Below are 19445 nucleotides of genomic sequence, written 5' to 3' on the forward strand. Positions count from 1 at the left end.
CTAAGGCACTAAGGCACGGAGTACTAGAGACCGAGGTCTTCCAAACTGACACGTCATGAACAGACCAAAATTTTGGTGCACAACTGGATTGAAATTTCGCAGCAGAGTCAAGAACTGAAACAGTTGTGTTGAATAAAATATAATCATATACACAAAATAAAATAGTTTTATCACTTTTAAACTAAAGAAAAATATAATTTCATGAATAAATAGAACAAAACTAGTACATTATCATTTCAAAAGTTTTCTTTAATTTTTTTTAAAAAAAAAACTCACAAACAGCAGAAGCTTGCAAGCCCAAGCTTTCGCTCAACTGGATGCACCGTCACCTTGCATCGATTTCAATCTATCATTGTTGACAGGATGGATGATGGCTGTTACTATTTGAATGTACTACCAGATGATGCAAGAAATCTCAAGACTGGATTAAAGAATGGCACACTACTAAAAAGTTTACAACTCTTTTAGGGTGCACAACCCTTTAGTTAAAGGAAGAAAAAAAAGAACAAAAAACAACGAAAAAAAAGCCAAAAAGAATCCAGATTTACAGAGAGTAGTATAGACATCTCAGTTTACAATAATAAGTGAAACAGTTTAAGCAACCAGTCATAAAATCCATGATGTGCAATTTATGGAACTAAACAAAATGCTGGCTGCTTCTGTTCCTGCTTGTTTCATCCTTTCATTGCATTCTTCATTTCTTCATCTTGCTTTGTGAAGGAGGATTCTTGTTCTCATTGAATGGTGACAGATTGATGCAACTGGAACTTGATTATCAGCCAAACAACAATCAATTCAAGTAACTTTACAATTCTGAAGGTGGGTACATGACTAGCAACCGATCTCCTCGGCTCCAGAACTCCCACAGATATTATTTCATACAATACAATGAAATTGTTACAAGAACTCCAGCATAGTATTCAAGATGGCATCCTCAAAACACTGAATGGTTTCAGACAGCCACTTCAGCATTTGTTCCTTCCTGTGCTCGCTATAATTCCCCTTTATCTTTAGTGTCTGCTACCAGTACTCGCTGCTTCAGAACTTGGGAACTAGAAACAGGTTTCTGCAATGGCTTTAAGGCTGCCATGATCTCAGAAAATGAGGGCCGCATCTTTGGGTCTCTACAGTAACATTAGTAAAAGACTCCTTGCTAAGATTATACCATTATGATGCACATATTTCAAAGAATGATAATAATAAAACCAAAAACGAAAAATAGAAAAATTTTTAGGAAATAAAATAATTTATTAGATACAACAAGAGATGAGATATTCATATTTCTACAACCATTTATTTAATGTGGAAGTACTATATGTTTTGGAGGTAGCTCCAAGGCCTGCCAATTAGTGCATGAAAATTCAAACAACTTTCAAGGAAACAACTGATGAAAATATTTGCACTTGCTGCACATGTAGCTGGCACTGATTGGGAAGAATAAGCCCTGACTCATCATACATATGGAAAGTGCCAAAACGGATTTCGGATGAATATGCACACAAAATCATGAACTGAGTGATTGGAAGACAACTCAGACAATGGAATGACAAAGATGACAAGGAATCAGCAAGGGGATCTATTACTGGTTATGACCGAAAAGAGTCCACAACCTGCAACACCTAATTGACATAAAATGTGGCCATCAACACATGATGAAGAGTAAATAGATTAACCACAAGGCATGTTGGTATCTTAATATGTGCTATGACATAACTGTTCATGAACTGATAGATTAGAGGTGGCGCTAAAAGTGAGTATTCAGCTGCTGGTTACATGGCAAGTTGAAAGACCCTTAATAATTCTGGTGAGACCTTTATCACTTACATTGATGGAATAGGAATGTGTCCTATCAGCCATTTGATATTTTAGACACTTTATGGATGTACCGTTGATATTTCTACTCCAAAATTTTCATATAAAGTATCAGGCATGTTTCACACATTAACACTGGAGTTGAGAAAGCAGTCCAAAAGTGTTCCTTGTAAAAATTCGAAGTGAAAATTTTGTGCTTTTAATAGAAGGATTGACTCGTTCTGGACAATATAACTACTCTTAAGAGTAGGTTGGGCATTACATCATATGGCAACTTTATGTACTACATTCAGTAAGGGTTAGAATGGCTAGTTGTCATAAACATCAAACTAGAGACATTGCAATGATATATGGATTTCTTTTGACTGCTTAAAATTGTGAATCCTTCCTAGGAAACCACTTCACACAGAGATATGTAAATTACAGATACATAACACACAAATGGGCCTTGGCTCATTCAGCTAGGGATCAGATTGCAACATGTTATCATGCATGAAAGATTATTGTGCATTGTCACTTTGTCTAAACTTCATATTATTGTTGATCCACTTTGGTTATGTTGTTATTATAGCATGTCCATGAGGAAAATGGGATAAGGCAGTACAGAAACCTCAGTTGACCTAGTTTCTCTCTCTCTCTCACTCATTCATCGCTTTGCTTCTCTTTCTTATTAAACCTTCAAGATGGACTCATCTCTTTGAAAGAATAATGCCCTATAAGCCAATCGCAATCTGTATTGCGATAGAATTTCTTTTGATTTTCCAACTCATGTACATGACATTTTATTATAAATGAAATGGCATTATGTTTCATCATATGCTGCATCTTATATTTATGATGGACCTCATAGATTAGGGCAATGGTTTTAGGGCTATGATGAGATCATGCAAGTGAGACCTACAACCCTAAAACCTTAATCTAAAATATTTTCAGTTGTTGATACATTGAGTCGAAGATCAATGTTATCGGAAAGACTGGCACATCTTTTGTATGCTCGATAGAGAGGGTGATTGATCTCACAATCACTTGTGTGGAGACACTAATACAAGAATGTGGGTGCTCATTAGAAAAATGACTTCACTAAATTGACCTGCCAAGAGAATATCTTATGGAGTCTTACTTACATGTCAAAAGATGATTCTCTTAGTAGGAGTTGTGCAACTGATCCTTTGACCTGAGACCACCATGGTATCTTGTGCACATGAATCCATGTTTTGGTTCATACTCATTCATGACTAAAGTCGTGTACAGGGTCTTCTGGATATGGTGAATTGTGTACAAAGGTTGTGAGTAGGTCAACAAGAAATCAATCACTTCTAGTAAGAGAAGATCGCATCCTACTTACTCTAATCGCATGATAATTCAGGGAGTCTTTGATCAAAGCAGAATGAAAATTAGAAAGAGTTTCTAATGTTTCATTATTCGAATTATCATTAGAAAATTGAGAGAGACATGAATATGCAATTGAGTTTGACATAAATCCATACTCATATATATTCGGGATGCGGCGTGATTGAATGATTAAATTGCACGGTAACTTGCCATTGAAGGGTATATTTGGTGTTTCCACCAAATTTCATATCTTCTAGGTAGACAAGATACGTTGCTAGATGACAATCTTATCTTGTAGGTTTGATCGAATTAAAGAATTTAATTCGATCACCAATTAGAAACGGTTCTAATTGTTAAGCTCGGGTTTGCACAGTTTGGATCTAAATCGATTATAAGAGTTCTAATCGAATCAGGTCAACTTACACCTAGACCTACTGCTGGCTAGATGTGGAACTCAATGGGTCACACACAAGAAAACTAATCAAGGATCTAATTAGATTAAATCATGTTTGCAAAATGAACATGCTAGCACGTGTTGCAAACTCTAACTCCTAATTCTAATTGGATTCGAATTTGATTCTTAATTTGGATTGATCTAATTAGATTGGCTTTTCAGTTAGACCATATCCTAGTTTGGGTTAACCAAGAGTTGGCACCTAATTGGCTTAGTTTGAACCCAATTGGATTAAGTTTTGATGACGCCATGATTGGAGTAGGATGAAGAGTCCATTTGGTTAAAGGACTCTTATCCATTTAACTTCCTCTTCTTATCCTCACGCCCAAGATGAATGAGGCGCCATCTTTTGTGGCTTTTGGATCACCATCAGCCATTGGATGAAGGGATAAGGATGACGCCTCTTGAGTTTAACCTCTTCCCCATTTTTTAGGCATGAGGGGCATGTAGGGCATGTGCGGCATGTGGGGATTGGCGCCTCTTGATGAGGTGCCTCTTGCCTAATGATTGGATGGCGCCTCTTGATGAGGCGCCTCTTCCTTCATGAAGTGTGTAAGGATGCATCTTTTGGTGATGCATCCTCACGCCAAGAGCACCCCCTCGCCAACTATAAATAGTTGGCATTCCCGGGGTTCCAATAACCAATCCAATCCCTTCTTTCTTACATCTCTCTCTAAGGTTGTTCTAAATTAAGACAAAAAGTCTTCTTTAGGACAAAAGGCTTAGGAGAATTTGGAAAGAAAAAGACAGTTAGAAAGAAGGAGAAAGAAGCCAAGAGAAAAGGGAGAAAGACAAAGCACTTGAGAAGTGTTATTTTGCCTAGAAGCCAATTGAATTTTTTGAAAGAATTCAGCATCAAGAATCAAGTTCTTTCGGAGTTAGAATCTTAAAGCAAGTTCTCGTGTGGATCAACGTTGGAGGGTGAACACTTGGGCGCCTAGTGAAAATTCTGAATATTGGAATTAGCGTTACAAGTATTCTTCTATTCCTACATTTATTTTATAAGTTTGATTGTTACCATTAAGATGATCTTGGTTTTAGGGTCTGATGTTATGGAATTTCATTATGAAAAATTTATGAAATCCCATGCTTCCGCTGCGCCCCTACATCACAGAATCCCTTATAGTGGTATTAGAGTCGACCTTTATTAGTTCAATCAAATGATCATGCTAGCGATTGATGATCACTTAAGTTTTGATATTTGCTATGAGATAGCAATGTTATATTGTTCAAATGTCTTCATATGAATTTTCATATAAGATATATTGAAGCATGTTCATATTCCCCGCTATGTTTGCTTATTACATTAGAAATGCAATATATGTTACATTTATAAAATGTACAAAAGCCCGGAAAGCCCTCATAAAAATTATATTAAGTCGTAGTGAAAGATACTTTAAGCTGACCCATTCTGGATTGATTGATCAATTGGTGTCCAGAAAAGTGTCAAAGGTGGTTACTTAATTAGGACCGTTGCGAAAGCACGGGAAGCCTCCCACCTACTTACCTGGCCAATTTAGTTAATTATCTTTTATGGAAAGCTTAATGTTGAAAAACACTACTTTGAGCCTTCCTTCATGCCAAGACAGTATTTTGTCAAAAATCCAAGCAGGTTTGTTGTGAAACCACAAGGCTTGCTATGGAGATTAATGTCATATTGTCTTGGTGCATAGAGATGCTTGCATCATGTTTTGATATGTTATTTTGTTGTGCAACCACAAGGGCAATATTATTCAAATATGACTGTATGAAAATAAAGAGTCTGACTTAACTTAAACATTATAGTTTGTTGTGCAACCACAAGGCTATAAGTGTTTTAGAGGACAGGATAATATTAAGAATTGCATGAGATACAATTGGAAAGAGTTTCCTACCTCTGAACTCATAAAGGTTTGTTGTGAAACCGCAAGGCCTCTATGAGGAATTAGGATCTCAACCCCACTAAGAAAAACCAATTAGGGTTTCTCGTTTATCATAGAAGAGGGCTATGATATTCGATAAAATGGTGGAAGTAACAATTAGATAAAAATCCTTATCTAATTGTATATATGCCATCATGAATGGTCTGCTTATGTTAGTTTTGTTCTTTGCTTATGTAGAATAATTTTGCATTAATGGCTTCTTCACTATCACTGAGAGGCATCTTGGATGCCAACAAGTTGACCGGTTCTAACTATGTGGACTGGTTGAGAAATTTAAGGATCGTTCTCACTAAGAAGAAACTTTCTTATATCCTCGAAATCCCTGACCTTAGGTCGGTAGGGGAAGATGCTACTGAAGAAGAGGTAGCCACATACAAGATGTGGCAGAATGACAGTTGAACTGTTAAATATATCATATTGGCCTCCATAAGCAATGAATTGCAAAGGCAGCATGATAGCATGGATACTCACTCTATACTTCTCAATTTAAAATAGCTGTATGGAGAACAGAGTAGAACTGCTTGATATGAGATATCTAAGCAATTATTCCGTGCAAGAATGAGTGAAGGGACATCCGTACAAGACCATGTTCTCATGGTAATTGACTTAATCACTAGATTGAGTCAATTGGGTTTTGTGATGGATGGTGAGCTAAGTCAGGATTTAATCCTATAGTCACTCCCAAAATCCTTCTCTCAGTTTATTGTGAATTATCACATGAACAAACTGAATACCTCTTTGCCTAAGCTGTTAAATATGCTTAAGACAGCTGAGAGCCATATCAAGAAGGAAAAGAGTTCACTCCTTGTAGACGGAATGTCTAAGAAGAAAACAGGCATTAAGGGTTCTTAGAAAAGATTGAAACCTAAAAGTAGCAGAATGAAGAGGAAGAAAGGAAAGAAAGTCTCCGGATCAAGTACCTGTTTCCATTGCAGCAAGGAAGGCCACTGGAAAAGAAATTGCAAGATTTTTCTTGCAACTGTAAAGCCTGATGCAAGAGTTACATCAAAAGGTATGTATATGGTACATGCCAATTTGTCATTAAGTTCTTCAAATTTAAATTCATGGGTATTGGATACTGGCTGTGGTTCTCATATCAGTAAGTCATTGCAAGGACTACAGAGAATTAGAAGTTTGAAGAAGGATGACTTCGAGCTTTATGGCACTGGAGGAGAGTCCATCTAGGCTGAAGCCGTTGGAACCTACTTTTTGAAGTTGCCTTCGGGCAAGCTCTTAGAGTTAGAAGATTGTTATTAAATGCCTAAAATTATCAGAAATGTAATTTTCATTACTTTATTGTTAAAACAAAGATTTGAAATTAATGGAAAGGACAATGGTTGCTCTATTTCTTTTTCTAATGAGCATTATTGCAATGGCATTATGAAAAATGGTCTTCTAGTTCTGTCTGTTAATGACAATATCTTTCGTATTGATGAAAGCAAAAAATGAAAGAGAAAAGAGGTGAATAACACCTTCCTATGGCATTGCCGACTTGGTCACATAAGTGAGTCAAGAATAAACAAGTTATACAAAGAAGAATTCTTTGATCCTTATGATTATGAATTATTAGAAACTTGTGAATCTTGTCTTATGAAAAAAATGACTAAGTCTCCATTCACTGGACATGAAGAAAGGGCAAGTTATTAGGACTTGTGCATACAGATGTATGTCGTCCTATGACAACTCAAGCTAGATGTGGATACTCTTATTTCATCACATTCATTGATGATTTGTCAAGATTGGAATATGTGTATTTTATGAAATATAAATCCGAAGCCTTTGATAAGTTTAAAGAGTATCAAAGTATGGTTGAAAAACAAACTGAAAAGAGTATTAAAATCCTTCGATCAGATCGAGGAGGTGAATACCTTTCTAGTGAGTTCTTAGATCATCTTAAAGAAAAGGGTATTCTCTCTAAATGGACCCCTCCGTATACACCACAGTTAAATGGTGTAGTAGAAAGGAGAAATCGTACTCTATTAGATATGGTACGATTCATGATGTGCTTTACAGACCTTTCTATTTTCTTCTAGAGATTTGCCCTAGAAATTGCTGCGTATATATTGAACAGGGTACCTTCTAAATCTGTATCTACATAAGCTAAGTGCTAAATCAGATAAGTGTTTATTTGCAGGATATCCTAAAGAGAATATAGGATACCTCTTCTATCAACTTACTGAACAAAAGGTCTTTGTTGGTAGACATGCCACTTTCTTGGAAAAAGAGTATCCTAGAAAGGGACAGTGACAGGAGAATTGAACTTGAAGAAGTTCAAGACCTACAAATAGAGACACAAGATATTCCTCGAATACATGTACCCATAGATGAGGTACAACCACAACACATCTCTCCGAAGATCAGAAAGAGTGCAAAAATGATGAAGCCCACATCGTTGAGAACGATGATCCTCTAACTTATTCGGAAGCTGTCATGAGTAGGGACTCTGACAAATGGCTAGAGGCCATGAAATCCGAAATAGACTCAATGTATACCAACCAAGTATAGACTTTGGTTGATGCACCTGGGGGTGTAACCCCCTATAGATTGCAAGTGGGTCTATAAGAAAAAGATTAGAGCAGATGGCCAAGTAGAAACTTACAAGGCCAAATTGATCGCAAAAGGTTTCAGACAAAGGTAAGGAATTGACTATGATGAAACTTTTTCACCAGTTGCTATGCTTAAATCTATTCGAATTTTGCTTGCAATAGCTGCATACTATGATTATGAAATCTGGCAAATGAATGTTAAAACTGCCTTCCTTAATGGTCATCTTGAGGAAGAAGTTTACATGACTCAGCCAGAAGGATTTGTCTCAAATGGGAGAACAAATCAAGTATGCAAGCTTAAGAAATCCATTTATTGATTAAAGCAAGCATCGAGAAGTTGGAACATCCATTTTGATGTAACAGTCAAAGAGTTTGGCTTTATCAAAAATGTGGATGAACCTTGTGTGTATAAGAAAACAAGTGGGAGTGCTATTGTCTTCTTAATTTTGTATGTAGATGACATACTTATCATTGAAAATGATATTCCAATGTTACAATCGGTCAAGACTTAGCTATCAAAAAGGTTTTCCATGAAAGACTTAGGTGAAGCATCCTATATACTTGGAATAAAGATCCATAGGGATAGATCTAAAAGGATGCTAAGCTTGTCCCAGTCTAGGTATATAGATCTTGTGCTGAAAAGGTTCAGCATGGATGGGAGTAAAAGAGGTTACTTACCCATAGGTCATGGCATACATCTCTCTAAGAAGATGTCTCCTAAGACACCTGAAGAAAGGAATAGAATGAATTCTATTCCCTATGCTTCGGCAATAGGGTGAATAATGTATGCTATGCTATGTACTAGGCCTGATGTTGCTTATGCCTTGGGCATAGCAAGCAGATTTCAGGCTAATCCAGGAGAGGATCATTGGAAAGCAGTAAAAAATATTCTTAAGTACTTGAAAAGGATAAAGATGTTTTTCTAATGTATGGAGGATTTGAGTTAAAACTACAAGGCTATTCTGATTCTAGTTTTCAGTCAGATCCAGATGATAGCAAGTCCATTTCAGGATATTTCTTTACCCTGTGTGGTGGTGCAGTGAGTTGGAAGAGTTCCAAGTAGCAGACTGTAGCTGACTCAATTACTGAGGCAGAATACATTGCTGTAAGTGAAGCTGCTAAGGAAGTTGTCTGGATGAAGAAGTTCATCACTGAATTGAGTGTTGTTTCTGAGATTACAAATCCAGTGGCAGTTTATTGTGATAACACTGGAGCTGTTGCTTAAGCAAAGGAACCAAGGTCTCATCACAAATTCAAGCACATTCTAAGACACTTCCACCTCATTCGAGAGATTATCGAAAGACAAGATATAATCATTGAACGAGTAGATACGAAGAACAACTTAGCAGACCCATTTACTAAAGCTTTACCTCAGCAGCAGTTCGATCGCAACCTCGATTGTATGGGTTTAAAGATTGGCTTTAGTGCAAGTGGGAGATTGAAAGAATAATGCCCTACAAGCCAATCATAATCTGTATTACGATAGAATTTCTTTTAATTTTTTAGCTCATGTACATGATATTTTATTATAAATGAAATGGCATTATGTTTCATCATATGCTGCATCTTATATTTATAATTGACCCCATAGATTAGGGCAATAGTTTTAGGGCTATGATGAGATCATGCAAGTGAGACCTAAAATCCTAAAACCCTAATCTAAAATATTTTCAGTTGTTGATACATTGAGTTAGGGATCAATGTTACCAGAAAGACTGGCACATCTTTTGTATGCTCGATAGAGAGGATGATTAATCTCACAATCACTTGTGTGGAGACACTAATACAAAGATGTGGGTGCTCATTAAAAAATGAGTTCACTGAATTGACCTGCTAAGAAAATATTTTATGGAGTCTTACTTACATGTCAAAAGATGATTCTCTTAGTGGGAGTTGTGCAATTGATCCTTTGACCTGAAACCACCATGGTATCTTGTGCACATGAATCCATATTTTGGTTCATACTCATTCATGACTAAAGTCGTGTACGGGATCTTCTGGATATGGTGAATTGAGTAGGTCAATAAGAAATCAATCACTTCTAGTAAGAGAAGATCGCATCCTACTTACTCTAATCGCATGATAATTCAGGGAGTCTTTGATCAAAGTAGAATGAAAATTAGAAAGAGTTTCTAATATTTCATTATTCGAATTATCATTAGAAGATTGAGAGACACATGAATATGTAATTGAGTTTGACATAGATCCATACTCATATACATATTCGGGATGTAGCTTGATTGAAGGATTAAATTGTACGGTAACTTGCCACTGAAGGGTATATTTGGTATTTCTACCAAATTTCATATCTTCCGGATAGACATGATACGTTGCTAGATCTTCCGGATTCAATCTTGTCTTGTAGGTTTGATCGAATTAAAAAATTTAATTCGATCACCAATTAGAAAGGGTTCTAATTATTAAGCTCAGGTTTGCACAGTTTGGACCTAAATCGATTAGAAGAGTTCTAATCAAATCAGGTCAACTTGCACCTAGACCTACTGCTGGCTAGATGTGGAACCCAATAGGTCACACACAAGAAAACTAATAAAGGATCTAATTAGATTAAATCATGTTTGCAGAATGAACATGCTAGCACGTAGTGTTGCAAACTCTAACTCCTAATTCGAATAGGATTCGAATTTGATTCTTCATTTGGATTGATCTAATTAAATTAGCTTTTTGGTTAGACCATATCCTAGTTTGGGTTAACCAAGAGTTGTCACCTAATTGGCTTGGTTTGAACCCAATTGGATTGGATTAGGATGAAGAATCCATTTAGTTAAAGGACTCTTATCCATTTAACTTCCTCTTCTTATCCTCACGCGCAAGATGAATGAGGTGCCATCTTTGGTGGCTTTTGGATCACCATCAGCCATTGAATGAAGGGATAAAGATGACGCCTCTTGAGTTTAACCTCTTCCCTATTTTTTAGGCATGAGGGGCATATGGGGCATGTGCGGCATGTGGGGATTGGCGCCTCTTGATGAGGCACCTCTTGCTTAATAATTGGATGGCGCCTCTTGATGAGGCGCCTCTTCCATCATGAAGCGTGTAAGGATGCATCTTTTGGTGATGCATCCTCACGCCAAGAGCACGCCCTCGCCAACTATAAATAGTTGGCATTCCCGGGTTTCCAATAACCAATCCAATCCCTTCTTTCTTACAACTCTCTCCAAGGTTGTTCTAAATCAAGACAAAAAGTCTTCTTTAGGACAAAAGGCTTAGAAGGAGAATTAGGAAAGAAAAAGACAATTAGAAAGAAGAAGGAAGCCAAAGGAAAAGGGAGAAAGGCAAAGCACTTGAGAAGTATTATTTTGCCTAGAAGCCAATTGAATTCTTTGAAAGAATTCAGCATCAAGAATTAAGTTCTTTTGGAGTTAAAATCTTAAAGCAAGTTTCCGTGTGGATCAACGTTGGAGGGTGAACACTTGAGCGTCTATTAAAAATTCTAAATATTGGAATTAGGGTTACAGGTATTCTTCTATTCCTACATTTATTTTATAAGTTTAATTGTTACCATTAAGGTGATCTTGGTTTTAGTGTCTGATGTTACGGGATTTCATTATGAAAAATTTATAAAATCTCGCGCTTCTGCTGCGCCCCTACATCACAGAATCCCTAACACTCTTGCTATAGGAATAGGAGGCTGGCCTCTCTTATAAATATGTGTCTAACAAACCCGAGAGCTAGGCCTCATCTCTGAAAAAAGTAAGAGATAGAGAAAGAAGGGAAAAACAGGAAAAATCAAGAAGTTCCATTGTTAGAGGATGCATCAAATGCGTCAATTTAGTGTGGATCATGGAAACTCTTTGTCATCACCTTATTCTTATTTCTCTTAAACAAGTTTCCATCTTGTCGCCCTGTGCACGTGTACATGATTTTGATTGCTGATTAATTGAAAATAGAATGATCTTGCATTTATTTCACTTATCTTGCTTTCCTCAACCTACTCAATCCTTCATGTAGATGTAGACCTCAAATTCCAACTTCAGCTGACATCATCTGGTCAAAAATAGTATTTGCATACGTGGTATCTTCAGGCAATTTAGTGTATTTCTATGGCGCATGCTTCCCTTGCATTACTACTTTTTCCATGAACATGATCTACCACTTTGTTCCAAAAGCAACAACTCATTCAACTCACCCTAAAATGGCCAATTATCATGGCATTATAAGCCAAAAATTTAAAAACTTGGTTTTGGTTCCAAGCGAACCAAATAAGTTCTGGTGTTTGGTAATTTTTTGAATGCCGATTCTTGGTGGAGTAGCACCGCTTGGTTGTACGGTCCGATGCCAAGCCGGTTAAGCAGGAACCAAGGAAAATGCATACTGAAGTGTTGAGCTCTTTCGGTTAAAAAAGGCAGAAAGCGAATGCTGGCTCGGCCAACCCTTGATCCTTGTAGTATTCCTTATGGTTTTGTTCAGTTTCTCACAGTTCAGTTGAGAATTCACAAAAGCTTCAAAAGTTCCCATTAAAACTAGGAGGAAACAATAAACAAATCAAAATTAAATAGTTGACGAGAACAAGTTAGGCATCAATTTGCAGTATATTATATTGTTTGGGGACCTTTGAATGCACTATATGTGGTGCTTTACTGAAACAATGTGAAAAACTATATCTAAGTTTAACTGTATAAAACTAATGTTTTGTGCATCATTTCACCATCTGATCGCAATGTAACATAAAACAATTTGAATATCTATGAGAATTGGAAAGAAAAGCAAAATAATTACATTTATCAAGATCTCTTTGGAATCTAATAATGGTATACTCCTAAATCTTCTCAAGCTCATAAAAACTAAAGTTTATTATACTGAAATTTCTATGAATATAACGAATAATGAAATGGAAAAAAATAGCATAAATAGCTCATATATAGAATTATTGTGTCCCTATAAGTTAGCTTTGGCCAGAACTTTGCAAATGACCTTTGTTATGGTTTGGGTTTGGAGATTTGTGCAAAACTTCAAACCACGCACGAGCATTAAAACAATAGCAATTAGCCTGTGCATTTCTTTCATGCTTCTCTTGCAGTATGATTTTGGCCATAAAATTTGACTGCTTACCTTTTTTCCATAAAATTTGACCGCTTACTTTCTACGAGAAATAATTCAAGCAAATTTTTACAAGATGGAAATTAGTATAAAACTATCATCTTAAAGTTCTACATGAAAAGTAAATTTGTGCAGCATTCTATTGTCTACTAAGTCAGTCAAGATTAAGTGAATATCTATGCTATCAACTTAATATTATGAAATTCTGACAGTAATTCCTTTACAAGATCCAATTTTACATTCTACGTGAAGATCATCAAACCCAAAACACCGTCAATTTTATTGACACTACTATCTGCCATCTCCACCCTAACTTCATGCGCATCACCAGCTGCCACCATGGTGGTAATGTTAGAGACTTAAAGTACCGTATTCCCTAAAAGCTACTTGCAAGAAAATTGTAAGTATCGTGTGGATTAATACATGGATTTTTTATCTTTTATGATCACACAAATAGTATGGTGTATGTGTCTCATCAGCCATAAAGTCAAAAAGTTTTCCGCGAGTGCTCCAGAAGGCTCATCCAAGTGGGGATGTGTTTTTCATAGAGAAGATTGGATATACTTACATACTCAAAATGTGTTCACAGCTTTGGGTGAGGCTAGGCATCGCAGCTAATAAGGCTACTGAGGTGGATAGTAACTTCACGGTGTTCCTCCTTCACCAAGATGAGACACATTGAATAGTCAACATGTAATACCTAGGCCCATGGCCTAGATGCACCAAGACCAGTGCCCAGGCCGCACCATGTGCGGGCACCGCCATAGGCGGATCTGTGGCACATCCCAGAGTGGACACAGTCTTAGGCAGTCCAACGGGTGAGAAAAGGAGAGGAGGGCACTATTCTTCTCACACATGCCCGAGAGTTCCCTCTCTCTCCTTCGCTCATTTCTGTTCCTCCCGCTCTCGCTCACTCTCTTTTGCTCTCACACTCTTTTATTCCCCACACAAACACACTCCCATGCCCTCCCTTCCACACATGATACCAGGCTCTCGAGCCTCTCTCACTCTCTCTTTTCCTTCCCCATGCATGCGCTCTCTCTCTTCTTCTGCTGCTGCTTCTTCCTCCTCTTCCTTTTCCTCTCCTTTTATCTTTCTTCCATTTATTCTGGCCTCTCTTGCTTTCTCCTTGTAGAACTAGAAAGCAAGGAAGAGGAAGGGAAGGGTTTTCCCCACCGTCCCTCACTCATTCTCTTTCTCCCAATCTTTCCCGCTCCCTCTCTCTAAGCTAGCTCCAGAGGGTCTCCACTGTGCCACATTCTCTCTTTCTTTCCTTGTGAACGAATAGGGAAAGTGAGTGCTCGTTTCCCTATCGTAATAATGTTATATCAGAATTGGAAATTTTAGGAATTTTGGAGACTTTTATAAATTATTTTAAAATATTGATGTAGGCCTAATTTGATAAATGTTTGATTTGGGATGATTAAGTTTTGAAGGATCTCTGTGAGCTGGTTAAACTAGATGGTTGTGACGTCTGCGAGGTAAGTAACCTCCACCTAATCAAATCAAATTTTAAATAATATATATATATATAGTTTTGGAAATATACTTTGATTCAATTATTGCCAAATACACTCAAAATTGCACTATTTGTTTTGTGTACTTTTAAAAATTGGATCAAGCATGAATATATTGTATTAAATAGCCTTTGAATATCCATTATATCCATGTAATTTGAAAATCACGAGTTTTGTTAGAATTATTCCAGTTAATTGAAGTTTGAAAACTTCAGCATAAGCCTTTGGAATCTGTACATTGATATATGTAAATGTATTGATTTGGAAAACCATGTTTGCATATTTATTATTGAAATTTTGGTAATTATCCATCATTGGGATTTTTACATGTTGAGCCGAATTTGTATATTGCAAAAACATATGCAAAAATATTTATTGCATAAATTGGATTTGGGTATAAGTACCGAACTTTCAATCTGACTATGTTTGGAACCCTGCCAAACAGGGGTTATACATTAGCATTTGGGATTGATTGTTCTGAAATTTGATTACTTTGAATCTACTCCACAGGGGTTAAATGCAGTACTTTGGACCTACTCCACAAGGGTTAGGTGTGGTACTTTGGACCTACTCTACAGGGTTTAGGTGCAGTACTTTGGGCCCTGTCACAGATTATTTCTGGTCGTAGTTATATAGATTGATGAGTTGATAAAATACTTTTGTAAATGTATGATTATAAGATATTCATGGAAACTTGGGTATAGTAACTTTGACTTTTAATATTGTTTTCTAAAATTTCTTATTGGATCATATGTAAATAATCGGTTTGCAAATTATATATATATATATGTATAAGTATAATATATATTGCAACATATCGAAGTTATATTATGACTTTGATCGCAAGACATTACATTGCTAAATAAATTATTTTGTATCAAGCACTAATATTTGTTACACTTGCTTGACCCCTTTGGTTATGTTCTAGTTATTGGGCTATTAGCTGATTCTTTTGATTTCTATGTTTTTACAGAGCCCGAGGCTTAAAAGTGAGGGGTAGAGGTTGGATTTGTGAGACTAAAGTGATGTTCTATTTGGCCACATCAGACCAACCTTTACAATTTTGTTAGAACCCTCTCGAATGTTGTTATATGTAGAAATATGTGAATTATGTTAAGTTATTTGAATATGAAAACTGAATATGCTTTGGAATTTGAATTACTGAGTCATGAAAATTTCATAAGAATTGGAAATTTTGATTATTATCCTGCCTGTTATAGTGGACTATCAATAGGTTGTCTCCTTGCATGCTCGTGGGACCCCTATATTACATGTATGCAGCAGATTGTCACGTTCCTCAACTTGAGTTAGATCTAGGGTGTGACACAACACTAGTGATACACCTCCTGAAGCATTATAGGAGCTAAAGGTGCGAACTAGGTGCACAGCTTGCAAGTGGTCTCTTTACCTATATGACATAACACCTAACCATATTATGGAGGTCGATAAATTTGCAATCAGATCCGTGCATTGATAAGGACATCCTAGACTATCATGGTTTACTTAGTTTAGATATGAGTGAGGTTGTCCAATATGGAAACCATCATAATGGTATATTGTCTAGATGGTCAGCCATACAAGACCTAAGTTCCAGTTATTAACTTAAAAGATTTTTAGAAATACTTGTTTTTACAAAATTACTATGATTAATAATAATTATTTTCAGGGTATCATATGAACAATTTTCATAAAAAGATGTCTGACATGATCTAGGATTCTAAAAACCATGATATCATATGACCAAAAGTTTGATAGTGTAGTACACTAGTACTCAATGGTCGTACAAGGACAATGGAATGATAGGTGGATTGAATTGCAGGATATAGCTTGTGGAGGAATAGGGAGATGAATTGGTTTCATCCTACTCACCAAGGTTCAGTAATACGATATGAGCACCATATCCTCATGCTAGACCATGTTGCTAATGTTTGACTAAAGCAAACCTGAAGAGGTAGGTTATTGGTGAGCGAGAACCAAAGTGACCTGTATCAGAAATGCATCTATCATGTGCCATCTATCTCCAAGTCAATTGGAATACAATTCTAGTTGATAATCTCTCATAGATCGAATAAAGTAAGATCCAGATTTGATTGTTGAAGAGATTGTGATATAAAAATAGCTTAGGAATAGGGATTTGATTAGGTTGGATCTAGCAAGACCAGACCAGGGTCAACCCTAGGGATGAACTAAGGATGGTGGCCACTACCCCCACCTTTTGTGCCAACTGGATGGCACATTCTCTTAGGAATGCACATTCTCTTAGGAATGCACATAATCTAGAAGGGGTGGTCCCAATGAGGGCTGACAACCCTATCCTCTCCTAGTATTATATCAGGGCTCTAGGCAGCAGCACAAGCAAGATCAACTTCTCCTCTTCCTTGTCTTCTCTCAACATAGTCCAAGACTCTAGGGTGCCACACTACGAAACCATGGCACCTCCCCTCTATGAAAGAGGAGGCACCCTAGGGTTTCTAGCATCCAATCATAAGGCGACATCATCACATGCCATCCAAAGAAAGAGGCATATGTAGGGATAGGGTTTTCCTTCTTCAAGAAAAAGAAAAAGAGAGAAAAAGACTTATAAGACAAGTTGTTTTATTAGAGCATCCACTTAGCTTGAGGTTGCTGGAAATTCAGACTAAGCAAAACTCTGGAAGATAGGCATGTGGATTGCAATGGTTGAGGATAGTAATTCTCAGTAGGGATGTAACTAAGCAATGTTGAGTAGCTAGAGGCTTGAGCTCGACTCGGTTCAAAATACTCAAGCTCAAAACTCAGCTCAAAGTCGATCGAGCCTTAATATCCAAGCTCGAACTCAACTCGATCATAAAAAAGCAATACTCGAGATCTCAACTAGACTCGACTCGAATATCAACCGAGTTCCTCTTGGAATAAGGAACCCTAGGAATGATGTGATTATTAATATATAAGACCTCTTGCATTGCATGCTTATTAATATAATTTAGATGTGTATATTTCAAAAACGTATGATATATAATCTCTCTCTCGATACCAGTCATCAAGAAGGTCGAAGCCTGCTATTTCCTCAAACAAAACCTAAATATTATGTGGCCTTATATAGTTAAGCCACCATAGTTGTCCACAGTGCATCCTATGAGGTGCTAGTATATGGGGTAACTGCATGCTCATGCAGAGGCCAACCTCCATTTTTATCAGTATGCTTGTAATTGAGCATGTACAGGAAACGGTGATATTGAATAGGAGTACATGTCCATGTAGAGCTCACCATAAGATTTTGACTTCTAATAGAGATGGTGGATGGTACTTAACTAATGTGTACAACAGGGACCCCACAACATCAGATGTTATATTCCATAAGAACCGAGACAAGAAGTTGAGTATCCTATTTCAGGAATGTTGGTGTTGATGATGGTATTCATAATATTAGTATTCACCGAAGGATGGAAGGATAGTTGTATCTATTCCATCAACTTAGCCCTTGCTTGCAGTGCACACACATGCAGGTATAACATGGGATGGAGAACTCAGTATGTTCTATGATTGAATCGGTGCATTGAGGGATTATACCAGATTCTGGCACAACAGTACTGCTGAATTGAAAATCCTGATTTTCTTTGTAATAATTAAAAATTTATAATTCAATTAGTTATTATTTCTATGATCATGAGATGTTTACCTTTCATGTTTAATTTTACGTTGCTAGATACATACTTTCTAGTAATTATGGGCATTGTATGCTTACTTTGACTATTGATCGCTTGGTTGTTCTGAGCAACTATAAAAAATGGTATAAAAATGGAGCCTCATCACTAGTGAGGGTGTCTCCAGGATGTTAGATACAGCAGAGTCACTAGAGCAAGCTGATAAGAAAGCATTTGAGAATGCCAATGTTACCTACCTCCAATGGCATTGGGTCAGTTATAAGGCTAGAAAGATTATTCTTCTGATGTGCTCATCTATTAAAGGCCAATTTGAGAGCATGAGAGATGCTCATAAGATGCTAGAGTTGGCTTGGAGTCGGTTAGGAGACCGAGGTTCACATGTAGTCCAGGATTCCAACCTTGGGAGCATGGACTCACTTATCAGCGGCACAACACTAGGATGCAGGTCCCAAAATGGCCAATGTCAGTCATGATGGCAGCTTGATAGGCATCACCTGGTATGTGTGATGTGTATATGGTAGTTGAGGTGAATAATTTAACTGGACCTTCCAACTCTTGGATTGTGGACTCTGGGTTCACGATACATGTCTATAATTCTTTGCAAGAATTCCAGAGCAAGTCCTTAGAGGATGGTGAATTCAGTTCAAGATGGGATCCAATGCGAAGGTCTCGATGCTAGCCATAGGAGATATTGGTGTGGGAATATAAAAAAAAATCATGGGTTAGTGTCACTGTTACCTGTCTAAATCAGTTCTACAACAGAAGTCTAGAGTCAAATTAATGCTCTTGGAAGTTGGAAAATCAGTTAGTAATTCAGTCTTGTTCTCTGCAAAAGTTATGAGATATGTAGTGTCCAGTCTTCTAAGTTGAATGTATTTAATGTTGGTGTCTTCTAGGCTGACTAGAGTAAATACTTTTTATTTCCAATGTAGGTTCATTATTAAGGTGATTGCTTAGGAGTCTATATAAAGGAGTTGTAAAGGACGTAAGCAATACAATGGAATTAATCTACAACAACTTTTTTGGACAGAACTCAGTTCCTTTTTTTACAAGGTTTTTCCCTTGATTTCCCTTCAAGAAATCCAGGCTCCAACAGTGTTTGGACTTTGGAGTATCTTTAAAGTGATCTATTCAGTTTTCTTACTTTGATTTACTTTAAG

The 19445-nt window shown here is 37.0% G+C and overlaps 1 protein-coding gene across 7 annotated transcripts in view; it reads right to left on the bottom strand.

The window, feature by feature from the left end:
- Window positions 1–404: 404 nt before the first annotated feature.
- LOC103695944 (probable serine/threonine-protein kinase SIS8) overlaps window positions 405–19445 on the bottom strand; it is a 98302-nt gene continuing 79261 nt past the window's right edge. For all 7 annotated transcript variants that reach the window (XR_005507008.1, XM_039116087.1, XM_039116090.1 and 4 more), the window contains one exon: window positions 405–1124. Coding sequence is in view for 6 of the 7 variants with exons in the window: in XM_039116087.1 (XP_038972015.1) it covers window positions 992–1124 (133 nt within the window). In the remaining variant the exon portion in view is untranslated. The remainder of the gene's footprint in view (window positions 1125–19445) is intronic.

The sequence above is a fragment of the Phoenix dactylifera genome, unplaced genomic scaffold (genome assembly GCF_009389715.1).
Source record: "Phoenix dactylifera cultivar Barhee BC4 unplaced genomic scaffold, palm_55x_up_171113_PBpolish2nd_filt_p 000051F, whole genome shotgun sequence".
NCBI classification, from domain to species: domain Eukaryota; kingdom Viridiplantae; phylum Streptophyta; class Magnoliopsida; order Arecales; family Arecaceae; genus Phoenix; species Phoenix dactylifera.